General features: G+C 37.0%; 2 protein-coding genes across 2 annotated transcripts; one reads left to right on the top strand and one right to left on the bottom strand.

Annotated features, from left to right (window-relative positions):
- Window positions 1-134: 134 nt before the first annotated feature.
- Window positions 135-4,305, bottom strand: LOC102579115 (pentatricopeptide repeat-containing protein At3g24000, mitochondrial). Its single transcript, XM_006350903.2, has 3 exons — window positions 1,826-4,305; window positions 934-1,320; window positions 135-715 (listed from the first exon to the last, which is right to left on the bottom strand). Exon 1 carries the CDS (start codon window positions 4,241-4,243, stop codon window positions 2,279-2,281), a length of 1,965 nt encoding a protein of 654 aa, XP_006350965.1. The 5' UTR covers window positions 4,244-4,305; the 3' UTR covers window positions 135-715; window positions 934-1,320; window positions 1,826-2,278.
- Window positions 4,306-7,974: 3,669 nt separating this feature from the next.
- On the top strand, window positions 7,975-22,905 carry LOC102578787 (callose synthase 5). The gene is made up of 43 exons (XM_015310265.1): window positions 7,975-8,005; window positions 8,775-9,135; window positions 9,234-9,334; window positions 9,804-9,925; window positions 10,026-10,122; window positions 10,245-10,355; window positions 10,459-10,587; window positions 10,690-10,782; window positions 11,101-11,192; window positions 11,320-11,446; window positions 11,582-11,719; window positions 11,803-11,879; window positions 11,983-12,061; window positions 12,138-12,263; window positions 12,362-12,476; window positions 12,606-12,943; window positions 13,582-13,634; window positions 13,719-13,779; window positions 13,869-13,950; window positions 14,032-14,081; window positions 14,163-14,249; window positions 14,982-15,104; window positions 15,232-15,323; window positions 15,405-15,492; window positions 15,566-15,726; window positions 16,413-16,536; window positions 16,610-16,704; window positions 16,820-16,937; window positions 17,024-17,175; window positions 17,513-17,622; window positions 17,716-17,841; window positions 17,930-17,998; window positions 18,635-18,824; window positions 18,938-19,049; window positions 19,138-19,257; window positions 19,329-19,444; window positions 19,536-19,619; window positions 20,446-20,558; window positions 20,632-20,861; window positions 21,054-21,851; window positions 21,948-21,998; window positions 22,125-22,310; window positions 22,384-22,905. The coding sequence occupies exons 2-43, from the start codon at window positions 8,907-8,909 to the stop codon at window positions 22,612-22,614; spliced, it is 5,796 nt and encodes a 1,931-aa protein (XP_015165751.1). The 5' UTR covers window positions 7,975-8,005; window positions 8,775-8,906; the 3' UTR covers window positions 22,615-22,905.
- The last annotated feature ends 791 nt before the right edge of the window (window positions 22,906-23,696 follow it).

The raw sequence follows: 23,696 nt of genomic DNA, 5'->3' as shown, positions 1-23,696 counted from the left end.
GTCATAATCTCAAAATTATGTAACGAAAAGAAGGAAACATATATTTTAGGATGTGTTGGTATGCAAGTTAGATAAATCGATATAACTTCATGCTATATTCATTTTAGCCATACTATAGAATAACTCACGACTACATCAAATCATCATGATGAAGAATAGTATTTTAGAAACGTCATGATAGATTTGTACGACTTCATATTACATTCAACAAATTTTTCATGTTGGATTACTCACAAATTAAACTAAATCATCATGTTATCAGAACTACGAACAAAAAATTGACCTATCTATACAATATAATTTTCTAGTGAAGGAGTGTCGCGTGACACCCCTGGGGTAAAGGATAGCTTTGTCCCAGGCTACCACGTCGAATTCAAGCAACAATAAAGGTTCTTATTGGAATACTTCACAGGAGCATGCTAGGTTTCAGCGATTTCTGGCTGGAGAGAGGAAGGACATCCCTTGACTGAGTTAGTCTACAACATTTCTTGCTTTCTCACTGCAAGTACTTCAGTTATAAGCTTCTTTGACACGATCAGGTGAAAGATCTTATCTTCTTCACCACATCCTTCCATCTGCTCTGCATCTCGATCAACAAAATACAGTCCCCGTTCAAAATGCATAAGATATAATCCAGGAAAACATAATTGAGATGATCAAATCATAGTTGCATTAGCCTACACCTGTAACTATCGGTCTCTGAATCCAAGCTGTCCTGTTTTCATTTGATACAAATGCTATTATAATGACTAACAAAGATGATCTGGAACTTATCCAGCAGAGTAAACTAATTGAATGTGAAGGAAACAGAGAGGTGGAAGGAGAAGGAATATATAAAAAAAGCTCTCACAGAATAGATCTCGATGTTTTTGTTTTCATTCGAGGGAAAGTAATTGGAAAGTACAATGATTAAAGACAGAATCGAGAACTTACTGGTGCTTTCTACTTGCTGACATTGGAATCTTAAGTTCTCTATGACATTCACGCTAGTAACAAGGGTTAAATGAACCAGCAATCTTTGACCTAATTCAAAGTTCGGGGTCCAAGATGATTGTCTTACCCTTATTACACTGCAGTCTGCCAGTCTCACATTTTCAATCAAGATTCTCAACTTTCGTCTGCTTCACCATGTGCTATGGAATTATATCCAGAGTCTGTTGGCCTCTGCCATAGTTTCGTCATGGATCCATGCTCTTGTACCATTCTCAAGGCTTTGACTAGCTACACATCCCAGAGGAATTTGAGATGGTTTTCAGCATTTCTGAGTTGCATTGCTACACTGCTACCACATTATCAAGTTCCACTGTAACTGTATTGTTCCTGAAGTTCAAGAGAGCAGCATTAACTCATTTCTGTTTATTTTGACAGGTAAAACCATAAATGTCAGTATGCGGCACCAAGTAACATTATTTTTTACATCATTAATGAGGAACCAACCCAGCAAAAAACCTGGATACACAATACAGAGAAAAATGAAGAGGCCTTTTCACTTTAAGTTTCTGATTGATCTCTGAGCAAATGTACGCTTTTTAAGAACTGTTGTTCGACCCATGTTATTAAAAATTCGAACATGAAGCAATCATATCCGCTATTACATAAAAGATTGTACATAACAAGACATGTGTAGCTGTCCGGAGCATGAAGAGAAAATGTGGAGTAGAAAATGTAACAAGCTCTTAAAACACAGAAGGTAGAACTCAAGGTACTTAAAATTTAGGGACAAAATACAAATTTTCTTTCATATGGTAGGAACTACGTACACAGTCAGTACATGAATATTTGCAGTTTCAGAACATGAAATGTAGATAAAATATCGAAGACTTACTGTCTTTCTGCATAAAGGTCCCTTCAGTTCATACCTAGATGCTTCCCTAGAGAATCTGCAAGATGGTCTTGATTTTCGACAAGTGCAAAAATCATCATCAATTGGCACCAGTATTTTCCAGAACCTCTGGCCATTATGCAATCATTCCTGTGCTATTCAGAGAGGCAGAGACCATGCGAGTAACCTGGTTCTAACCATGTGCTAGAAAGCGATAAAGTAGTCAAAACCAGCCTTATAAGGCAAAAAAGCCCTCTAATCCATTTGATGGATGACTGCCTATATAAAAGATGCTTGTGTATAAGCCAACAACCAATTTTGGTAGGAAAACATGCATCATCCAATCACAACAATGTCCAACATGATAGTCAATTCCAGAATGATTTCACGTTACCACAGATAATTTAAACAAGTCTTTATAGTTAACCACTGCATATATGGGAAATTATTTTTGCACTACCAGTAGTCTCCACAGGAACAAGAACCATTGCGAAAATGATGGAACCGATTTGTGTCTCTCAAGATGATTTCCCTGTCTACCACCTTTGAAACAAACTTAAATGCAGTATGGCAATCACCACAAACTCTGATATTCTTCTTTATGCGGATAGGGGACCCATGTGGAGAATTGAGAAGTGCAAATGCTAAAGCAAGTCGTTCACTATGGTATTGCAATCTCTCTTCCCTCTCCTGGTGATCCATAAACCAAAGCACGTGGCTAGTGTCTGGAACATAGCCAATTTCCTTAATTTTATCAGTTATGTTCTCCCACATGTTACGGATCTCCTCTCTCTGTGGATGGGCATCGTCATTTGCTACAAACATATGAACAGCATTCTCAATCTCCACCCAACTACAAGCAGGTTCTTTCTTAACTCCACTCTGGTTCATCAATTTTCTAACTCTTGCAGCATCACTTCTCCTACCAGCAGAGGCATAGATGTTGGACAGCAAAATATGTGGCCCTGAATCATGTGGATCAAGTTCAAACACATGTTCAGCTGCATAAACACCCAACTCCAAATTTTTATGCATCCTACAAGCTCCAAGCAAAGCTTTCCAAACGGCTGCAGTTGGTTCAATTGGCATTTCATTAATGAACTTTTCAGCACGGTCAAGTTGACCTGATCGACCAAGTAGATCAACAATGGTCACATAATGTGAAATAATAGGTTCTATTTTAAATTTCTTCATCAATTCAAAATAATGCATTCCATTGTCTAGAAGCCCAGCATGACTGCAAGCTGTGAGAGCACAAAGAAAAGTCACTTCATTAGGTTCAGGTCCTATCCTACACATTTCCTCAAAGCACTCTACGGTTTCTTTTCCAAGTCCATGTTGAGCATAGGCGGTAAGCATCGAGTTCCAAGAGACCACATCCTTTTTCAATAACCGATCAAAAACCTTTCGGGCATCATCAATGCTGCCAGACTTAGCATACATATCAAGCAGAGTATTACCAATAAAAGCAATAAGTTCCAACCCTGATTTGATCATATGAACATGCACCCATTTCCCGGGCTCTAGAGCTCCAATGTTTGCACAGGCTGCATAAACACTAGAAAACGTAAAGTGGGTCGGCTGAAAACCGCCTCTTTTCATCTCACAGAAAAGCTTTAGAGCAATTTCTCCCTCACCTTTCCTCGCATGCCCAGCAATCAAACCATTCCACGAAACCTCATTCTTGCAACTCAACTTGTCAAACACAATCTTCCCTTCGTCCATTAGTCCACACCTTGCATACATATCCACAAGAGCACTCCCAACATAAACATTCTCTTCATATCCACACTTCACACATCCCCCATGTAATTGCCTACCCGTACCGCCACTCTCCAACGCTCCAGCAGCCTTAAGAACACTCCCAAACGTAAACTGATTCGGCATAAACCCAAACCTCAACATCTCAGTAAACAAAACCAACCCCTCCTTAGCACCCTCATTCTGCGAATACCCAGTAATCAACGCAGTCCAAGAAACCATATCTCTTTCAGGCATTTCATCAAACACCTTCCGAGCATCACCCATACTCTCACACTTCGCATACATATTAATCAACGTGTTATTCGGAACAGTATAATGACTAAACCTCGACCTCAAGAAGTGTTCATGAACCACTCTGCCTTCTTTCAGTCGTTTCCATTCCGTACATTTCTTCAGAAGCTGATTGTATAAACTAGCATCTGCGTCCATTGCCCCATTATCAATAAGATATAGTACTAAAAGCTCCCCATTTGGAGCCTTTTTGAGAAGATCTTTGTCTTGTAAAACACCAATAGGTGAACCAAATAATTTGCGTACTCCTTCTGGTTCTGATTCTAAGCCTGCTACTGCAGAGAAAAATTGCCGAGCTATGGAGATGATTGAATTGAAATTTGATGGATTTGTGGCGCAATTTTTCACGTGTATAGCCTTTGTCATCTCTCTCACCAGCAGCTATTAGCTTAACTGCGTCTGAGTTGCAAATGGGAAAATGACATACTATTAGCTTTAGGGAAGTAATAGTTTCAAAAATTAATTTCTCAAGTACCAAAAGAACATTTGCAATTACTAACCCTGTCCCATTTTACTCCCTCGGTTCACTTTTACTTGTCACAGTTTGACTTGATATATTCATTAAGAAAATAATTATTGATATATGTATTTTACTAAATTATCTCCCTGTCTTAGAAAATGATTTGAAAAATAAGTATTTAATGTTGAGGGTGAAACATGAAAAATAATTATTGTCTTTTCTTTATATGTCAAAAGTGAAAAGTAAAAATGAAAATTTATTTTAGGGACAAGTGACAAGTAAAAGTACACGAATGGTGTATATGATTTGTCCTAAAATAATGTTAACTTACTATAATTAGAAATAATTTAACTTTGACACACCGTAATTATTATTACCATACTATCATCAAATATTATGTACCATCAATTACCATTCTCAACCACCGTTACAACTTACATATCGCTAATCATATAAGTTATTTTTTGTAATTAAACGCATTTTATTACTAAAGTACAACAGGTTTTACTCCAACTCTGTGGACAGGCATAGTAAATCACTATGTAATATTTTCCTATATCCTAAACACAATTTGTTGGACTGGATAGTAATTTAGCTGATTAAAAAACCGAGCTATCTCTCCATGCATGCTTGCTCAAACATAAACCTATCCTCGTGGCGACATGTATTTTGAAAAACTCTATGATTTCTTTCCCTCCACGCACAATTTATAGACATATGCCGCAAATACCATTATGAAAATAATAGCAATATTGTCATTGCCTTTGAGCATAGTTTCATATCACTGTATTTCTCTAGTTCAGTTCATAGCTTGTCGACAGATTCCTTGCTAATGCAATACTCTTCTCCACACGTAAGAAGCTACAGAGCACTCAAAAAACAAGTGTTCTATATTTTCTGATTCGATATCACAGAGAGGACATAGATGGCAGACCTGCATTCCCTATTTTAACATCCTATCTTTAGTATATAGTCTACCATGAATAGTCACGTATAATTAGATGAATAACCACTTTGGTAAGCCTGAATTGTTGCACATTATTCTCCTCCATGACACACTAGGATGGAAACATATCAACTTCTGGTACATCACTTTGATTGAGAATGTGTGTACGTATCTGTAGCAAATCAATTTCAATCATATTTACCTCCTCAATGTATTTTTGTGTCTTTAATATCTTTTGAACTATCCAGCATGCTTGCTTTGGCCTTGCACTCCTTAGTGGTTCACTTTTTCCATAGTATATATGAACCATTGTATCCAAAACACATATTTTTTTTCTACATAGGTTCCAAAGAAGTTAACAAAACGCTGCTTTATTTCAGATTGTCACGTTCAACAAATTTAACCCCCATGCGGTTTTTGGTAAACACAATTTCTCCCAAGCAATGAGTGCCTTTTTGGTTATGCCTACTCCACCCGTCCTCAAGAAATTCTGACATACAATTTCTATCAGCTTAATGATTTTTCTAGATAACAAAGATAAACTCGACAAATAAATCTAAATTAAGAATAATACTGATTTTAAAACTTGCTGCCGGCCAATTACATAAGAAAGAAACTTTGATGTCAGGAGATCACTTTGACTAGCATTTTGTCCAATAGGGGCTAACATCGCATAATAGATAATTTTTTGGTGCTAAGAGGAACACCTAGGTATCTAATAGGTAATTCTCCTATAGGCATCCCAAGATGTGCAACAATCTGTTATTGAATAAGCCGTGTGACTCCTCCGAAATAAATGGAACATCTTTGCATATTGACATGAAGTTACTATCAACTTTAGTTATCACTATCATCTACCACAATTATTAGTTATCAGACTTGATTGCCACCATCATCCATCAACACTAGCCATCATTATTGACACCATAACTACTAGCTACCACCCTCAACAATCACCATCAACCAACTCCATCACCGTTAGCCATCATCATAGCCACCACCCATCATATTTATTGCAAATAATTATTATGTTAATATTAGTGATTTATATAAAGTTCATAAATAAAAATAGATTATATACCATCAAATACTAAAAACAAGTAAACAACCATCTTAATTTATTACTACATTAAGTCCTAACACACATTTTAATATTTCAATTCAAATATCTTAATCTTAATATTAGGATTCAAACATTTTAATCTTGATAAAAACAAATAAGACCTAAATAAAACTAGTAACTATTGAACATACCTCAACAACATTGTTGGAATGTATGCGTCCACTAACTACGATAGGACCAGGTCCTTAGCACAATTATGATACACAAAAGAAAATGCTGAAAGTAAAGATAGCACACACAACTTTACGTGAAAACCTCCTTGCTCAAGGGAGTAAAATCATGACCTGTCTCACAGGATTTCCAAACTGTTTTTACTAATCTTCTCAAGCAAAAGTAAAACACAATTTACAACCACACAAGAGATTAACCTCCTAATCTCTATTCTAAGTAATACAACCTATTTACTTAATGAGCCAAAGCAATGCCTGCATTGCCCACTATACTTTTCCTCGCTGATTAATATAGACTTTTAACGTAAGACACAAAGTTGCACTCAACTATGTTCTTACAGTGATTCACACAAGATTTTGATACGTTTCTAACATAAGTGAAACGAATCCTACAATGTAAGCACAAATACAAGCAATCAAAATAACAACAGGTTCAGGAAGCAATCTTCAGTCGATGAGGTCCCTTGTTGTTTTTCGAAGCTTGAATTTTCTCTCTTTGAATGAATGAGTGATGTGTTGTTTGTCTTGTTGAATATATCAACCATAAATAATTATTAACCGTTGAACTAACAACCTCGTTCATTCTGATTGGTGTAGTACGCTGACAACCTCACCAACCTCTGACAAGACAGTTTTCCAGCTGTATAGCACATTGCCTTGGACGAGAACACTCTGCAGAGAACCGGATCCCTGCATTTGTGAGGATCATCAAAACATCCGAAAACAATTAGACTTATCAAACAACATACTCAGTGAAATCCTACTAAAAGGGACCTGAAAAAAAATAAAATGTATGCAAATTTTATCAATACATCATGCATGTAGGTGGATAGACTGTTTCCAAAAAGATCAAACATTGAACTTACCTCATGTACTTTCTATTAATAATTATTTAAATGATTCTTAATGTATAAGCTTTGGTTTCACTTGATCTTTAACGTATAAATATAATAAAAATATTTTGGAATATTTATGTATAAATATGACATATTATCGGATTTTAGAATTTGGTAAACGATGCAACAAGAAGAATAAGAAAGAGAGGTGAAAATTATGGGGACCACCGGTTTGAGAATTGTAACAGAATTAGCGTAAATGACGGTCTACCTTCCACGTGTCCGTTGGTTCTGAACCTATCAACTGTCTTTCTCCCTCCGTTTTAAATCCTTCCCTCCATTCCCTCCTCTCCCACTATCCGTTCACTTCTCCTCTCTCTTTCTTCTTTTTTGGGTCTCCGCTTGGTACGTTTTCCTTTACATTTCATTCTCATAACAATCATTTTTTCTCTCTCTCAGCTAAAACTAGTTTCATTTCTCTTGTAGTTTAATTGATTGGTTTGTTTTTTTTCCTCCTCCCTGCCTACTTGCTGGTTATTTTCAGGCAGCACAAGCTCATTCTCTTCTTCATCATTGTCAAGTTTCAACCGTAAGTACGTACTTATCTTTCACTTTTTCATATTGTATCAATTACGTAATTAATTTCCAAAATGTGAGCTCGTTTATGCGTTGTATGATTATGATTTTGGATTTATGAGAAGGTTTATGTGTATAGCTGTAGTTTATGTAGAAGCTTTCAGATTGTGGAATGAATTAATTGATCCGTTTTTGCTTGTATAGTAATATCTATGTCAATTGGAAACGAGCCTGTTTGACGATTTATGTGTATAGCTGTAGAACTATACGTACACAAAAGATGAAGTTTCAATCGGTTAATTAAGATGCTAGGCTGTAAGTTTTCTAGTCTTTCGGATTTGTTTGAATGTATGCATGAGTTTTTGTACATGATATGTATATAATGAATGTGTGGTAGAGTGAGTGTGCATGTGTGTATTTATGAATTTGGATGTGTATGAATGTTACTTTCTGGAACGAACTAGCATGTTTATTCGAGTGATTTTGATTATGGATTTAGGAGAAGGTTTATGCATATGTTTGATTAGCATGATATAGATAGATGTAACATTATATACCAGAGAAGATCTTCATTATACAGATTCAATTGTAAATGTTAAGACTAGTAATACTTGAATCTACATGTTTATGCATCTGCATAACCTGTGTTATGTGTTTAATGGTGATTGTGAATGTATGATAATTATGTATGTTTGTGGATTTATATGGTGCGTGTTTGATCGTGAAGTATATTCTGATGATGATTATGGCCCTTATGGATGTATTATATGAGATATTTTTGAACAGAAATTGAACGGAAGAGAGGGAGAAACGGAAAGGAGCTGGAGGAGCTGGAAGAGAGCGGTGGTGTCGAAGCCAGAGCTACATTTAGTTAGCTAAGCTACCGACAGCACTGATTAGGAGAGGACAAAAAATAGGATGACGAATCCGGCGAGACCGGCGGAGGGAATGGACCCCCCCCAAACACCGATCGGGGGCGCAGGGCCCTCGTCACTGACTCGGCGACCGTCACGAAGTGCCGCCACCACTACCTTCTCTATGGAGGTGTTTGACAACGAGGTTGTTCCCTCTTCTCTCCAGTCCATTGCACCAATCCTTCGCGTCGCCAGAGAGATCCAAAATGAACGCCCTCGCGTTGCTTATCTTTGTATGTCTTTGTCTCTTCCTACCATTACATTCAACCTATACATACCTCTGCAATTTCTTATTTTCCCGTCTTTTTCCTGTTTGGTGTCGTTGTTACAGGTCGGTTCTATGCGTTTGAGAAGGCGCATAGATTGGACCCCACCTCAGGTGGACGTGGTGTTCGGCAATTCAAAACCAATCTCTTCCAACGTTTAGAGCGTGTACGTATGATTTGATTTGATTTTTTTTATTTTTCTCTTTATATATTGTTTTTCCCTTATTACTTGTATTTGTTTTTAAATTAGAATTATTTAAACTCGAGGGGGTAAATCAAGCGTTAGACATTGGGAAATCTAATAGGATTACTTCACTATTATTGGGAAAGAGAGAGATTAAACCGGTTCGGTTCAGTTCAGTTTTTAATAAGTTCCTCAGTTTGATGGGGAAATTTTTACTTAGGGCAGATAATTTTCAATGGAATTTGTCAGTTAAAGTATGCAACAAAGCATATTTTTTCAGATTCAAAGCATTGTGGTATTATTTTTCCAGAATTTCTCGGGTGTTTTATAACCATCAATTTCCGGTAGAGTACGGTTGAGTCGCTTAGGAGGTCCTCAATATTCCCAACAAAGTTCCTTTGTGCCCGATCGTTAAGTATAGGGGTTAGCTAAACGAATTGCTTTCATTCAGGACAATGCGTCGAGTCTTGCTTCTCGTGTGAAAAAGACGGATGCACGGGAAATTGAGAGCTTTTACAAGCAATACTATGAGCAGTATGTCGTGTCTCTTAACAAGGGAGAACAAGCAGACAGGTAACTGTAACTCTCGTGGTATCATAAATATCCTCTTTATAAATTTGTTACCGTGGTTTGGTACTAATTGGTGCAAGGTTTTTTAATCTTTTGAAAACAGAGCTCAGCTCGGTAAAGCATATCAGACTGCTGGGGTGCTTTTTGAAGTTCTTTGTGCCGTTAATAAGTCTGAAAAAGTTGAAGAAGTTGCTCCTGAGGTCAGTACTAATATTAAAACTTAGGTGCACAATTACGAATCTTCCACTTAGATATCCTCAATTTTTCTGGCATTCACCGGAGGATTCTATGCAAGAACTTAATGGCATGAATTATTGAACAGATCATTGCTGCAGCAAATGATGTTCAGGCCAAAAAGGAAATATATGCCCCCTATAATATTCTACCCCTGGATTCGGCTGGAGCATCTCAGTCCATTATGCAACTTGAGGAGGTACTACATAAACTCATACATACGGAAATATAGGCACATGTAGTTTGAAATAGTATGTCATTATGTCAAGATCTTTAGCTTTTCCTTTAAAACTCCTCACCAGGTTAAAGCAGCCGTTTCTGCTCTCTCAAATACACGTGGGTTGAATTGGCCAGCTTCATTTGAACAGCAGAGGCAGAAAACAGGGGAACTGGATGTGCTGGATTGGTTAAGGGCAATGTTTGGGTTTCAGGTAACAGTTCCTACTTCAAAGAATGAGATTATAATTGCTTGAAACTCTACTCAGGTCTTTGGTCAGAAAGAGAATTTGTTAACCTCTGTGTGCTCTCTGCAGAGGGACAACGTAAGAAACCAGCGGGAGAATCTGAGTTTGCTCCTTGCAAATATTCATATAAGGCTAATCCCCAAGGCTGAGCCACTTAACAAGGCATGTATCACATATAGCTAGCTTATGTGTTTTCTATTCCCCATTATACTCAATATCTAATATTATCTAATATCTGATACTCCTAGGATTTCTTATTCATTTTACCTTGTATTAAAATAGACCTTTTAGTTTAGTTCTCAAGCGCATGCTTTGTATTACTTAATTTTCTTATCAGTCTCCTTCTGAATTGATTACTCCAGAATCTGGAGTAAATGCATTTTTTTATTTGTCTGGATGTATTAATAGCAAGAAAGCAAGGCTATACAAGACAGTGACAAAATCAAAATCTGTTCTTATAAACCATTGTTTCCAATGTAGCTTGACGATCGAGCTGTGGATGCTCTAATGAACAAGTTGTTCAAAAACTACAAAACATGGTGTAAGTACTTGGGGAAAAAACACAGTTTGCGGTAAGATATTGGCAATATATATACTTTCTTTCAAGCGGACATTATGCTTTTGCTCTTTTGGCTTTTAGAAGTGTATAAACCATAAATATTGAGTAACATTTTCACACAACAAACTAATTGCATTTAGGCTCCCTCAAGCCCAACAAGAAGCACAACAAAGAAAGATACTTTACATGGGCCTTTACCTTCTAATATGGGGTGAAGCAGCTAATCTCCGCTTCATGCCAGAGTGTCTATGTTACATCTTCCATAATGTGAGTGGTTCATTAATCTTCTTTTATATCACCACTTCTAGTCTATAGATGTCAAAATTGTACTCCTCCAATAACACACATTTGCTGAGGAATCCTTCCTTCAATGCGAAAGTAACTTCTACATTGTTGATGCAGATGGCATATGAACTCCATGGCCTCTTAGCAGGAAATGTGAGCATTGTCACTGGAGAAAATATCAAGCCTTCTTATGGTGGGGATGACGAATCATTCCTGCGAAAGGTCATTACTCCCATTTACCGTGTGATTGATAAGGTAATACGTCTCATACATCTGCATTTTCTTCCACTTCAATTTTCCTTTTTACGAATGCTTGTAACGATGATTTGCTCTTCCAGGAAGCCAAAAAAAGCAAAAATGGAAAAGCACCGTACTCAAATTGGTGCAATTATGATGATCTGAATGAATATTTCTGGTACTTGTTTAATTAGAACAATAACTTCAGTGCTGTGATAAGAGAAATAACAACATGACAAATGGTTTCATATGTAATCTTTGAATTTGACATACGTTGACAGGTCGCAAGATTGCTTTTCTTTAGGTTGGCCAATGCGCGATGATGGTGACTTCTTTAAATCAACGCGTGACACCACACAAGTATGACTTGTACTTTCATCGAAAGTTTCTGCTTCTATCAGCAGAAGAGTTGTTTACCTAATGACTGCTATTACAGGGAAAAGGAGCTGCTAATAAAAAGCCTGGAAAAATGGGAAAATCATACTTTGTTGAGACACGGTCATTTTGGCATATCTTCCGAAGCTATGACCGTCTTTGGACCTTTTTTCTCCTGTCTTTGCAGGTGGAAATTTCGAACTGTGCATATTACTATATACTATTGTTTCTTTGCTCCTTATAGCTTGTTCCGTTTTGGGCCATTTTTGGAATTTACTTTTGCAGGCCATGGTCATATTTGCATGGAGTGGGATTCCTGTGTTGGATATATTTAAGAAGGATTCTTTATACAACCTGTCCAGTATTTTCATAACGGCAGCTATGCTTCGCTTCCTCCAAAGTACGTAAATCTATGAATTTCTTTGATGTATTAATATCTCGTAAGATTTTCTACTCTTATTATTTCCATTTTACATATTAATTAGTAGCAGCTTAGTAGAAAAATAACCATCCCTTGTTTTTACATTAGGTATCCTGGACCTTTTTCTTAACTTTCCGGGTTATCATAGATGGAAGTTCACAGATGTACTGAGGAATGTTCTGAAGGTAGTTGTGAGTCTTGCATGGTGTGTCATCCTCCCATTATTTTATCTCCAAGAAAGCAACTCAGAGCTACTTACGAAGATCCGAAGTTCCCTGACATTTCTAGACAAGATGAAGGGCATTCCTCCTATGTACCTAATGGCCGTGGCTGTGTATCTACTACCTAATTTACTTACTACAGCTTTGTTTATCTTCCCAATGCTCCGTCGATGGATTGAGAACTCGGATTGGCTTGTTGTAAGGTTCCTTCTGTGGTGGTCACAGGTAATAACAATAAGCCTTCTGATCCACGAAAACGCATTCGCTTAGTTTCTTACGAACATTTTATTTTCCATAGTTGTTAGTCTAGAAGGCTTACGTGCTATCTTCAGTTAATCAATCTCTTGAGCTGAAAGCAAATATTTTATTGCTATTCTATGCTTCTGCTTCTTCTTTCACCAAATCTGGACTTAATTGTGTTTTTTTTTTGGGTTATAACCACCGATAATACATCAGACTTTTTGGTTGAGTCCCTTTACGAATTGTGAAGATCTTCTACATATGAAATAATGCACAGTATTTTAAAAGTATTTTAAGATTTACACTAACGTATCCCATGCTTTTAAAAAACGATGGCTGAAAGAACAAAAATCCTGGGAAAAGAACAGAGGTAAAATAGTTTAGATATCAAGGGCGCAACTTGAATGAATCTATGCGAAACTTTATATGTTTTCGAATTTTAGGTGAACTAAGTTTGTGTACTCTGATCATATGGTTTAGCATTTGCAAAAATAGGATAATCTGTTTCCATAAGACAACAGCTCATTTTGTCCATTCATCTGTCTACTTTGTATTGATATGCCAATATTTTATTTTCTATAACAAACATTATTAACTGTCTGGGCCTACTTGTTTTTCTGCAGCCAAGAATATATGTTGGGAGGGGAATGCATGAAAGTCAATTTGCACTTATAAAGTACGTTTACAAGTCTTTTACTTCCAACTTTCTCTTATTTGTGTTCGACACTTGCTCTATCGCATGCTCCGCTTTTTGTATCAGGTATACTCTCTTCTGGGTGCTACTTCTTTGTGCAAAATTTGCATTCAGCTACTTTATTCAGGTAATTGGATGTACATACCATTGCTCTACTTTGGAATGAGACGTGGTAGTTATATTAATCTTCTAATCATGGTATATTTGTGTTTTCAGATAAAACCTCTTATAAAACCCACGAAAATGATAATGGACATCAATCACGTTCAGTATGCTTGGCATGAGTTTTTCCCCGATGGTATATATTCCAAATTTTGCTCTCTTTTTTCAGATTCTCTATCTGCGAACTGATGCTAATGAATCTATCCTATCTGTGCAGCTAGGAGCAACTATGGGGCTGTGCTTGCCCTGTGGGCACCAGTTGTCATGGTATGCCTTGTCTTTGTTTTCATTTGTAGATGTTTCATGGTTATCTTTTACCTGTAAATATTGTATTCCAAATTTATACAGGTTTACTTTATGGATGCTCAAATATGGTATGCTATTTTCTCAACTTTGTGTGGTGGTGTTATAGGTGCCTTTGATCGTCTGGGTGAGGTAAGGACTTTCAGAATGCATCTTGATTGTCATTTACTTTGCCGTCAATATATATGGTTGATGTCTTATCACTTGTCAATAGATCTTACTGAAATTTAGTTTAGAGAGAACTTGATTATTGCTGCTCGTTATGATGTCTGGGGTAGAGCATCATTACAATAGTAGTGATGTTCCTTGGAAAATATTAAAAATTGGAAATCTGTGTTTGTACAACAATTATAATTTCCTGATTTCAATCCAACATCAGGTAAGCTGGAGACAGAAATGAGCATAGTTGAAAGTGAGACAACCTTTGTGTTGTTAGTTAACTTTATTTCTTCAATGTGTTTCTTTTTTATCGGGAAAAATTCCAATTTAAAGAAGGATGTTGTAGAGTATTAGGAGCAGTGATCATAAGTAGATTGCAGATGGATATCTGAAGTGTGTCCTCTTTTAATCACAGAAGCAAGATTTAGACCAAACTTTAATGTTTGTGGACAGTGATAAAGATTGGTTAGAAGTGGTAGTTCCTTTTCTGGTAGCATAGCTGTGGTTCCATCACTAAATTAGTCACTACTGGAATCTGCTTCATCTAAGATCAGGGTTGATTGAGATATTTTAGGTTGGAAGCAATTAAAATATGCTTTCCTGAAAAACTATGCTTTCATCTTATTAATTTTTTATTGTTAATCTGTTGAGTTTGTCAATCTTTATTAACATATGGCTCTGCACTTTTTGTTGCTTCTCAAACAGATAAGAACTTTAGGAATGTTAAGGTCAAGATTTCAGTCTCTGCCTGGTGCATTCAACACTTACTTGGTGCCTAATGATAAAGCTGACAAAAAAAGATTTTCACTCTCCAAGAGTTCTAATGAGGTTTATTTTGTCCTCACCTATTCCGTCATGTATATGCTTTTCATTCTTCAGGCCATGAAGAGAAATAGATTGCCAAAGACTTATAAAAGTGAAAATCTTATAAAACATATTATTTTTGGATGTCTAGGTTTCACCCAGCAAGAGAAGTGAAGCTGCAAAGTTTGCTCAGTTATGGAATGAATTTATATGCAGTTTTCGCGAAGAGGATCTTATAAGTGACAGGAATAGTCCCTTAACTCATCTTTTTGCTTTCTAGTTGGTTCATCTTACATAAATAATTGAACTGTGTGCACATTATTTCAGGGAGATGGACCTATTACTTGTTCCTTATTCCTCGGATCCAAGTCTGAAAGTTATTCAATGGCCACCCTTTTTACTTGCTAGCAAGGTAAAGACTGTCAGCTGATGCACCACTGTTTTAATTTCTTCTTCTACACTGATTGATTGTCTTCCGTTTGCAGATTCCAATTGCATTGGACATGGCTTTACAATTTCGTTCCAAAGATGCTGACCTTTGGAAGCGCATATGTGCTGATGAATACATGAAGTGTGCCGTTATTGAATGCTATGAGTCTTTTAAACTTGTTCTTAATGCCCTGGTTGTTGGAGAAACTGAGAAAAGGTTGCTTATTCAGCTGATTCATAGATCTATGAATCATTATATTAACTTCAACATCATTCAACTTCATGAACACATGCATCTGAATTCAAATATATTCTTGAATACCCATCAGGATGATTTGGAACTTTTTTCTTTCCCCTCCGCTACCCCCTTTTTTGTTCATTTAGACAGGCAGCACTTCTTCTAGCTGTAGTACGCCGTAATGCTTGGTTTTCAGATAAAGTGATATTGTTTGTTGAATCACCTTAGGTTTATATCACTGGTGTTTTGGTTTCATAAGAATGGTCTTTTTATTGCATTTTTTGCTTCGTTTAAGTCCTTAAATTGGGTAATCAGATTTCTAATTCTTGTCATTTTTTGAGTTTTCTTTTTATCCATTAAACTGTCTGATTTAACCTGTGTTCTTTGTCTTTTGAAAAATAAGTTGCATTCTCTCTAATCTTCACTTCTCCTCTACCTGTTCTTCAATTTAATTTTTGCTGTTGAACCATTGTTTTGTTACCTCTGTGGAAACTCATATCAGCGACCTTGTATAAAGTGGTGATTCAACATACCTACAGTAGTTGCAACCTTCATGCACCATTTCAGCTGTTTAATGTGGTCCTTCCAATTGCTGCATCAAGTAACACTTCATACTTCTTCATTACATGCATATCTTCTTGATCCTGTCTAATTTGTGTGTCTAGGATCATAGGAATCATCATAAAAGAAGTTGAAAACAGCATTTCAAAGAACACGTTCCTTTCGAGTTTCAGAACAGGACCTTTGCAAAACCTTTGCAAGAAATTTGTAGACCTACTTGAGATACTGGTAAGTGCGCTGGCTGGTGTCTGTAGCAATGGAACTTCATATGTCAGATATTTCACTTTCTTTCTTGTTGCAGAGAGATGGCGATCCATCTAAAAGGAACAATGTTGTCATAGCACTGCAGGATATGTTAGAAATAGTGACCCGTGACATGATGGTGAATGAAATCGGGTTAGTGAATTCTGTGCCATTTTTGGATGAGCTTTTCAGATAATAAATGCATAGCATTGATGTTATCTAAAATATTCAATTTTATATTTGTTCTGGTCTTGTATAATTATTTCAGGGAACTTGTTGAACTTGGTCATAGTGGAAGGGATTCTGGGAAACAGCTCTTTGCTAATACTGACTCAAGAACAGCTATTGCATTCCCTCCTCCAGTAACAGCACAGTGGGAAGAACAGGTCTTTTAATATACATATGATCATATGATTTATCTTCAATTAATCGATAAACAGAAAAACAATCATCATGTTAATTTATTTCTCAGCTTCGGCGTCTTTATCTTCTCTTGACTGTGAAAGAATCAGCAGTTGAAGTTCCAACTAACCTCGAAGCACGGAGAAGGATTTCCTTTTTCACAAATTCATTGTTCATGGAAATGCCACGTGCACCTCGAGTGCGCAAAATGCTTTCATTCAGGTGCTTCTCATAATTCACGACAGCATACATCCTCAAGTTTATAGATAAATTATCTGATGCGTTTGAGCTTTCTCCTTTGAAAATATGACTTACCTATGGCATGCAGCTAATATTGGAGTGAGCATAAGATTTATAGTCAGTCAACAATCAATTATATGAAGTTAATAAGTAACATTGCATTATTATAATCATGAGAACACACTATTAATATGTAAATAGCGGCAGAAATACCAATGCTTTTGTTTATTATTAATTTTCAAACTATCTCATTTGACACATGGATCCATTGTACTATTATCCCAAATTCAGTTGTGCAATAATATTTTTTCATATGCAGTGTCATGACCCCATACTACAGTGAGGAAACTGTCTACTCAAAAGGTGATCTTGAGATGGAAAATGAAGACGGTGTATCAATCATTTACTATCTCCAAAAGATTTATCCAGGTTTCATTCTATTATCAACTACTTGAAAATGAACTTCCTTTCAGTGTGATGTTCCTCTCCCTATTTTATTGACACCACGTTATATCCTTCAAGATGAATGGAATAACTTCATGGAACGTCTTGGATGTAAAAAGGAGCCAGAGGTCTGGGAAAATGAAGAAAACATCTTGCAGCTACGTCATTGGGCCTCATTAAGGGGACAGACTCTCTGCAGAACAGGCACCTTAAAATACTTTTTTCTTATAATATACTTTTGGACATAACAGTTTCCTATAGACTATTCATCGTTACTGTTTATTCTTTTCAGTAAGAGGAATGATGTACTACAGAAGGGCATTGAAGCTTCAAGCATTTCTTGACATGGCTTCAGAAGGAGGTAAACCATAATATTTTTAATGCCATTTTCCTGTTCAGAGATTTTATCTTTGGGCTAAGAACCTTGACAGTTCTTGTAATAAAAGGAATAATGAGGGACATCTGCTGAGTTTTCTTTAGTAAGAAATAATTTCTATCTGCTCTGAGTATTTTCCCTTGCATATGATATGTGCTCGACATAATAGGCAGCTGAAGTTTATTCAGGCATGCTATGGTCTACAAGTAGCCATATGAACCAGCAAAAGGACCCACATAAGTGTTATGTACATGTATTTTCCCTCTGATCATGATACATGTGTGGTGTGAGAACTGAGTTCTATACTAGTTTACAGGAGTATCACCTAATTTGTCATACCAGAACTTTTTATGGTGGTTGGATCTGTTGCATGGTAATGGGAGCTATCAATGATGAATGGAAATAAAACTATTTTTTATACTAACACTCTAATCTGTTATGTTTAAGATTATAGCGAGTTATATTGAGAAACATGAAGAGAACACATACATTGTTAAACAGACGACAATTTTTAGCTGCTTAGTCTGCTTTACCAATACGTCAGCTAAGGTGCATAAAATAGGGTATCAAGTGTTGAATTCCTTTCTGGTAAAGCACTACATTGTGACTATTTGTACACAGAGATTCTCGAAGGATACAAAGCTGTTACAGTACCATCCGAGGAGGATAAGAAAAGCCAAAGATCGTTGTATGCTCAATTAGAAGCTGTGGCTGATATGAAATTCACCTATGTCGCCACCTGCCAGAATTATGGAATTCAAAAGCGAAATGGAGATCGGCATGCAACTGATATTCTGAATTTGATGGTCAAGTAAGTTTCTGTTTCTCCAAAGATACAAGGAAAAACCAAAAGAAGTTGTATTCTCCCATACTCGAATGTATTTAGAATTCTGTTGAAACATTCTTTCTCCTTTTTCCGTGCAGCAACCCCTCTCTCCGTGTAGCATATATTGATGAAGTTGAAGAACGGGAAGGTGGAAAAACTCAGAAGGTTTATTATTCAGTGTTGGTGAAAGCAGTTGATAATCTTGATCAGGTTATCACAGTTCTTTTATATTAAATATTGACTGTAATTGATTCTTTGCGCTACAAGTCCTTATTTCTTCTATGATCTACGTTTGAAGGAAATATACCGAATAAAGTTGCCTGGTGCAGCAAAGATAGGAGAAGGAAAGCCTGAAAATCAGAATCATGCCATTATCTTCTCTCGTGGGGAAGCTCTTCAAACCATTGACATGAATCAGGTGAAAAGAGACGGTTCAAATAAATAAAGATAGGTAATCAGAAAATAATAACTTAATGTTTTCTCTTGCAGGACAATTACTTGGAAGAAGCTTTAAAAATGCGTAACCTTCTTGAGGAATTTAATGAAGATCACGGAGTGCGTCCACCTACAATATTAGGTGTTCGTGAGCATATCTTCACTGGAAGGTTGCCTAATAATTTCTCTTTCAGCCTGCCTAGTTTCATCTAATCCAGGTTTTTGACATATCTGATAAGGCCTCACATCTTTCAATTACAGTGTGTCTTCATTGGCTTGGTTTATGTCTAATCAAGAGACAAGTTTTGTCACCATTGGTCAGAGAGTTCTTGCAAGGCCTTTAAGGTATGTTGTTCTCTTCCTTAATGCATAAAACTACTGAACAGACAGTCCTGTATTTCCATATCAATCATTTTTTGGCAAAACATTTGCAGCGCTATTCAACTTTTATTTTATTTTTCCTGCATTATTCATCTATCTGTGGTTGGATCAAAAGAGGGGGGAAGGGGTTGGAGGAGTAGAAGGAGAAGTGGAGGGGTACAAGTCATTTCCCTTATTTGGTAAAGAAGTAATAAATTGGTCAAGTAAAAATGGACGAATTGAATAACATTCCAGGTCAGCTTTATCAATCCATCCAAAACTTGATAGGAAGAGCGATTATATCTGTTTTACTTCCCTCCTAATTGTAATGGTTTATTCATTGTTTATTTGAGGTAAATTCGAAATTGTTCGAATTGTGTAATCGTCAATTACTGACATTGGAAGCGACCCGGTCCTAGCGGTAGGAGAGATCTATTATGGTGGGATGGACCGTTCTCAAATTCTGGCCTACCAACTGGAAGTAATCACCACTATCAAAGCAAAAGGGCAAATAAACCAGTTAGTTTCATTATTTCCCCGTAGCCTTAAATCTTCTAAGAACTAAACATAGTGTAAGTTACTTGCTCTCCTTCTCCAAAATGGAAATGGAGAGTAGAAAAACTAGTATACTGGATTGTTAGTGTGAAGTTGAGCAAGACCATTTCTTGAACAAACACACATTTTTCCTCTTTTGGTGGTTTGCTTGCAGTTAGTGTTCACCTGCTATATCCAACTGATTTACATTTATGATATATTCTCATTTCGGACAAGACCATGAGATTTATTTTCTATTGTACCTTGATGATTTTAGGGTCCGCTTCCATTATGGACATCCAGATGTATTTGACAGAATTTTCCACATCACTCGTGGTGGAATTAGCAAAGCTTCAAGGGGTATCAATCTCAGTGAGGACATATTTGCAGGTAACTTTTAGAAATATGTCTATTGATGCATAGACAGAACACTTTTATTGTTCAATAACGTTTGGCTCTATAGGTTTCAATTCAACATTGCGACGTGGAAATATTACTCACCATGAATACATTCAAGTTGGAAAGGGGCGAGATGTTGGTCTTAACCAAATCTCTCTCTTTGAGGCAAAAGTGGCATGTGGTAATGGAGAGCAGACTCTTAGCCGAGATCTATACAGATTAGGACATCGCTTTGATTTCTTCCGTATGCTGTCCTGTTATTTCACAACTACTGGATTTTATATCAGCTCAATGGTAATTCTTGTTTAACATTTGATGACATTAATATATAAAATTTCAATTCATATGGTATGGACTTTCATTACTTCAGAATTACAATGTATCCCAATTAATTCAATTATAAAGCATGTGCGTCAATCACTTTGCTTATGCGAGATGATTTAAAGGAAGATATACCTATGATACCATTTTATTTATTCCTTGCAGCTGGTAGTCCTCACAGTTTATGCATTTTTATATGGTAAACTCTACCTTGCATTGAGTGGACTGGAACAGTCCATCGTCAAAGTTGCAAGATCCAAGGGTGATGATGCTCTTAAAGCTGCAATGGCCTCACAGTCTGTCGTTCAACTTGGTTTATTGATGGCCCTGCCCATGGTTATGGAGATTGGGCTCGAAAGAGGCTTCAGGACTGCTTTAGGTGACATTATCATCATGAACCTGCAGTTGGCTGCTGTTTTCTTTACCTTCTCTCTTGGAACAAAACTCCACTACTTTGGCCGCACAATTTTACATGGTGGCGCAAAATACAGAGCAACTGGGCGTGGTTTTGTCGTGAGACATGAGAAGTTTGCTGAGAACTACAGGATGTACTCGAGGAGCCACTTCACCAAAGCACTGGAAATTATGATTTGCCTCATAGCTTATCAAATTTTCGGTGTGGCAGTTACTGATAATGTAGCTTTCTTGCTTCTCAGTGGCTCAATGTGGTTCCTTGTGGTTTCATGGTTGTTTGCTCCCTTCCTCTTTAATCCTTCAGGCTTTGAGTGGCAAAAGATAGTTGATGATTGGGAAGATTGGGGGAAGTGGATAAGCAACCATGGAGGCATTGGTGTTCCAGCAACCAAGAGTTGGGAGTCTTGGTGGGATGAAGAGCAAGAACATCTGCAGTGCTCTGGTCTAATTGGCCGTTTCTGTGAAGTTCTTCTTTCTATGCGCTTCTTACTTTTCCAGTATGGAATTGTTTATCAGCTAAATGTGTCCAATGGTGATAAAAGTATCATGGTTAGTTCATCTTGAATTTTCAGCTTCAATACAATATATGGAAAGTGTAATTTTCATCCCATTTATATGCTAATCCTCATTTTGATATGATCACAGGTTTATGGTTTGTCCTGGTTGGTCATCGTGTTCGTCATGGTAGTCTTGAAGGTCAGTAATGGTGGAACCTCTTTTGCATCAAGAAACCATTCTTTAGAAAAAGATTAATTTAAACTCTGCTTGCAGAAGGTTGTCTTTCCATACATAGTGTTCTGAAACTGTACTTCCTATCTGCAGATTGTATCCTTGGGCAGGAAGAAGTTCAGTGCTGATTTCCAGCTGATGTTCAGGCTGCTGAAATTGTTCCTTTTCATTGGCTTCATAGTCACATTTGTCATGATGTTCAAATTCCTAAGTCTTACCGTTGGAGATATTTTTGCCAGCTTATTGGCCTTCTTGCCAACTGGATGGGCTCTTCTTTCGGTAAATATTTTTCATATCTTCAATTTTATCCCTAGACTTCAAATAATTGTGTGTAAACTTTTGTCGTCTGCAGATAGCACAGGCATGTAGGCCAGTAGTGAAGGGCATAGGAATGTGGGGATCTGTGAAGGCTCTAGCTAGAGGATATGATTATTTAATGGGGCTTGTGATCTTCACACCGGTTGCTGTTCTTGCTTGGTTCCCTTTTGTCTCCGAGTTCCAGACAAGGCTGCTCTTCAACCAGGCCTTCAGCAGAGGGCTTCAAATTCAACGTATTCTTACTGGTGGGAAGAAGCACAAGTGAGCTTAGTTGTTATCATCACACAACAAACAATCTGTTGTATCTTTTTTTGGCAAAGCAGAAGATAATGACTTCCACACCATTGTTCAAGATTCCTTATCAAGCCTTCTGTTCTTTGGTCAGTAGAATATAAAATTTCTTTGTATATTTATAGTTTCAGAATACTATAGCACAAGATGTATACTCCTTTGTTATAATTGCTCATGTAACCAGCTTGGACGCCACTCTATTTCTTTTGGGTCAGATCCAACATTCTAGACAAAAAAGGAATCAAGTAAATGCGAGAAATAAAGAAAAAATGTACGATTGGAACAAAGTCTCCTTGTGTATGATCACGACACAATTAGTTTCTGAAAGAAAAATGTGCAGAATTTCTTACATTCATTTTTTTTGCACAATGAAATAATAACATAAAATATACTGTCACGCCCCGAGCCTATACCCTGGGCGGGACCGGCACTCGGAGACCATTGCTGGCCCAGAGCGGACCCTTGGCCTGGCTTTCTTAACTCAGCGGAAACATAACTCAACAGCACAACTCAACGCAACGAAAGGTTATAAAACAACCAACTGATAAAATCTGGCCAAAAAGGCAACTCGAGTCACAAAATAGAATATTTACATATATACATAGATGAGAGACTCAATACTAACTGACTGACTGTGTATGAAGCCTCTACAATACTGAGATGGATGTTGGGACAGACCCCACAACAACCTAATTAAAACAAAACTAAAAGATCAAAACAACCGAGTCCTCCGGAAAGCAAGGAGGCTTACCACTAACTCTAGAGTGCTCAACTGGATCAACGGCGTGCAGGATGCCAACCCTGGGTACCTGTGTCTGCATCGTCATAAGATGCAGGCCAACTGGCATCAGTACATTGAATGTACGAGTATGCGAGCTGAAAAGCTAAACCACAACTTAAGCTTGAAAGGAGTACAAGAGAACACTTACCTTGGCTCTGTTCAACTCATGAATAACTGAACTCAATATATAAAGCAATAAGACACATGCAATATCTAAAGCTTGTAAAACTCTTAAAACATGACGTAAAAATCATATTTATAATATCATGAAAATA

The sequence above is a fragment of the Solanum tuberosum genome, unplaced genomic scaffold (assembly GCF_000226075.1).
Source record: "Solanum tuberosum cultivar DM 1-3 516 R44 unplaced genomic scaffold, SolTub_3.0 scf00131, whole genome shotgun sequence".
Taxonomy (NCBI): domain Eukaryota; kingdom Viridiplantae; phylum Streptophyta; class Magnoliopsida; order Solanales; family Solanaceae; genus Solanum; species Solanum tuberosum.
Note: the sequence above shows the minus strand (reverse complement) of the source record. Positions and strands in the feature narration are given on the sequence as shown.

Bases quoted from the DNA above. Each gene is read 5' to 3' on its own strand.
- LOC102578787 (XM_015310265.1), top strand. From the start codon at position 8,907: ATGACGAATCCGGCGAGACCGGCGGAGGGAATGGACCCCCCCCAAACA. The intron at 13,951-14,031 runs GTATATATTCCA...CTATCTGTGCAG, and splicing joins GCATGAGTTTTTCCCCGATG to CTAGGAGCAACTATGGGGCT. The intron at 15,493-15,565 runs GTAAAGACTGTC...TTCCGTTTGCAG, and splicing joins CCTTTTTACTTGCTAGCAAG to ATTCCAATTGCATTGGACAT.
- LOC102579115 (XM_006350903.2), bottom strand. From the start codon at position 4,243: ATGACAAAGGCTATACACGTGAAAAATTGCGCCACAAATCCATCAAAT.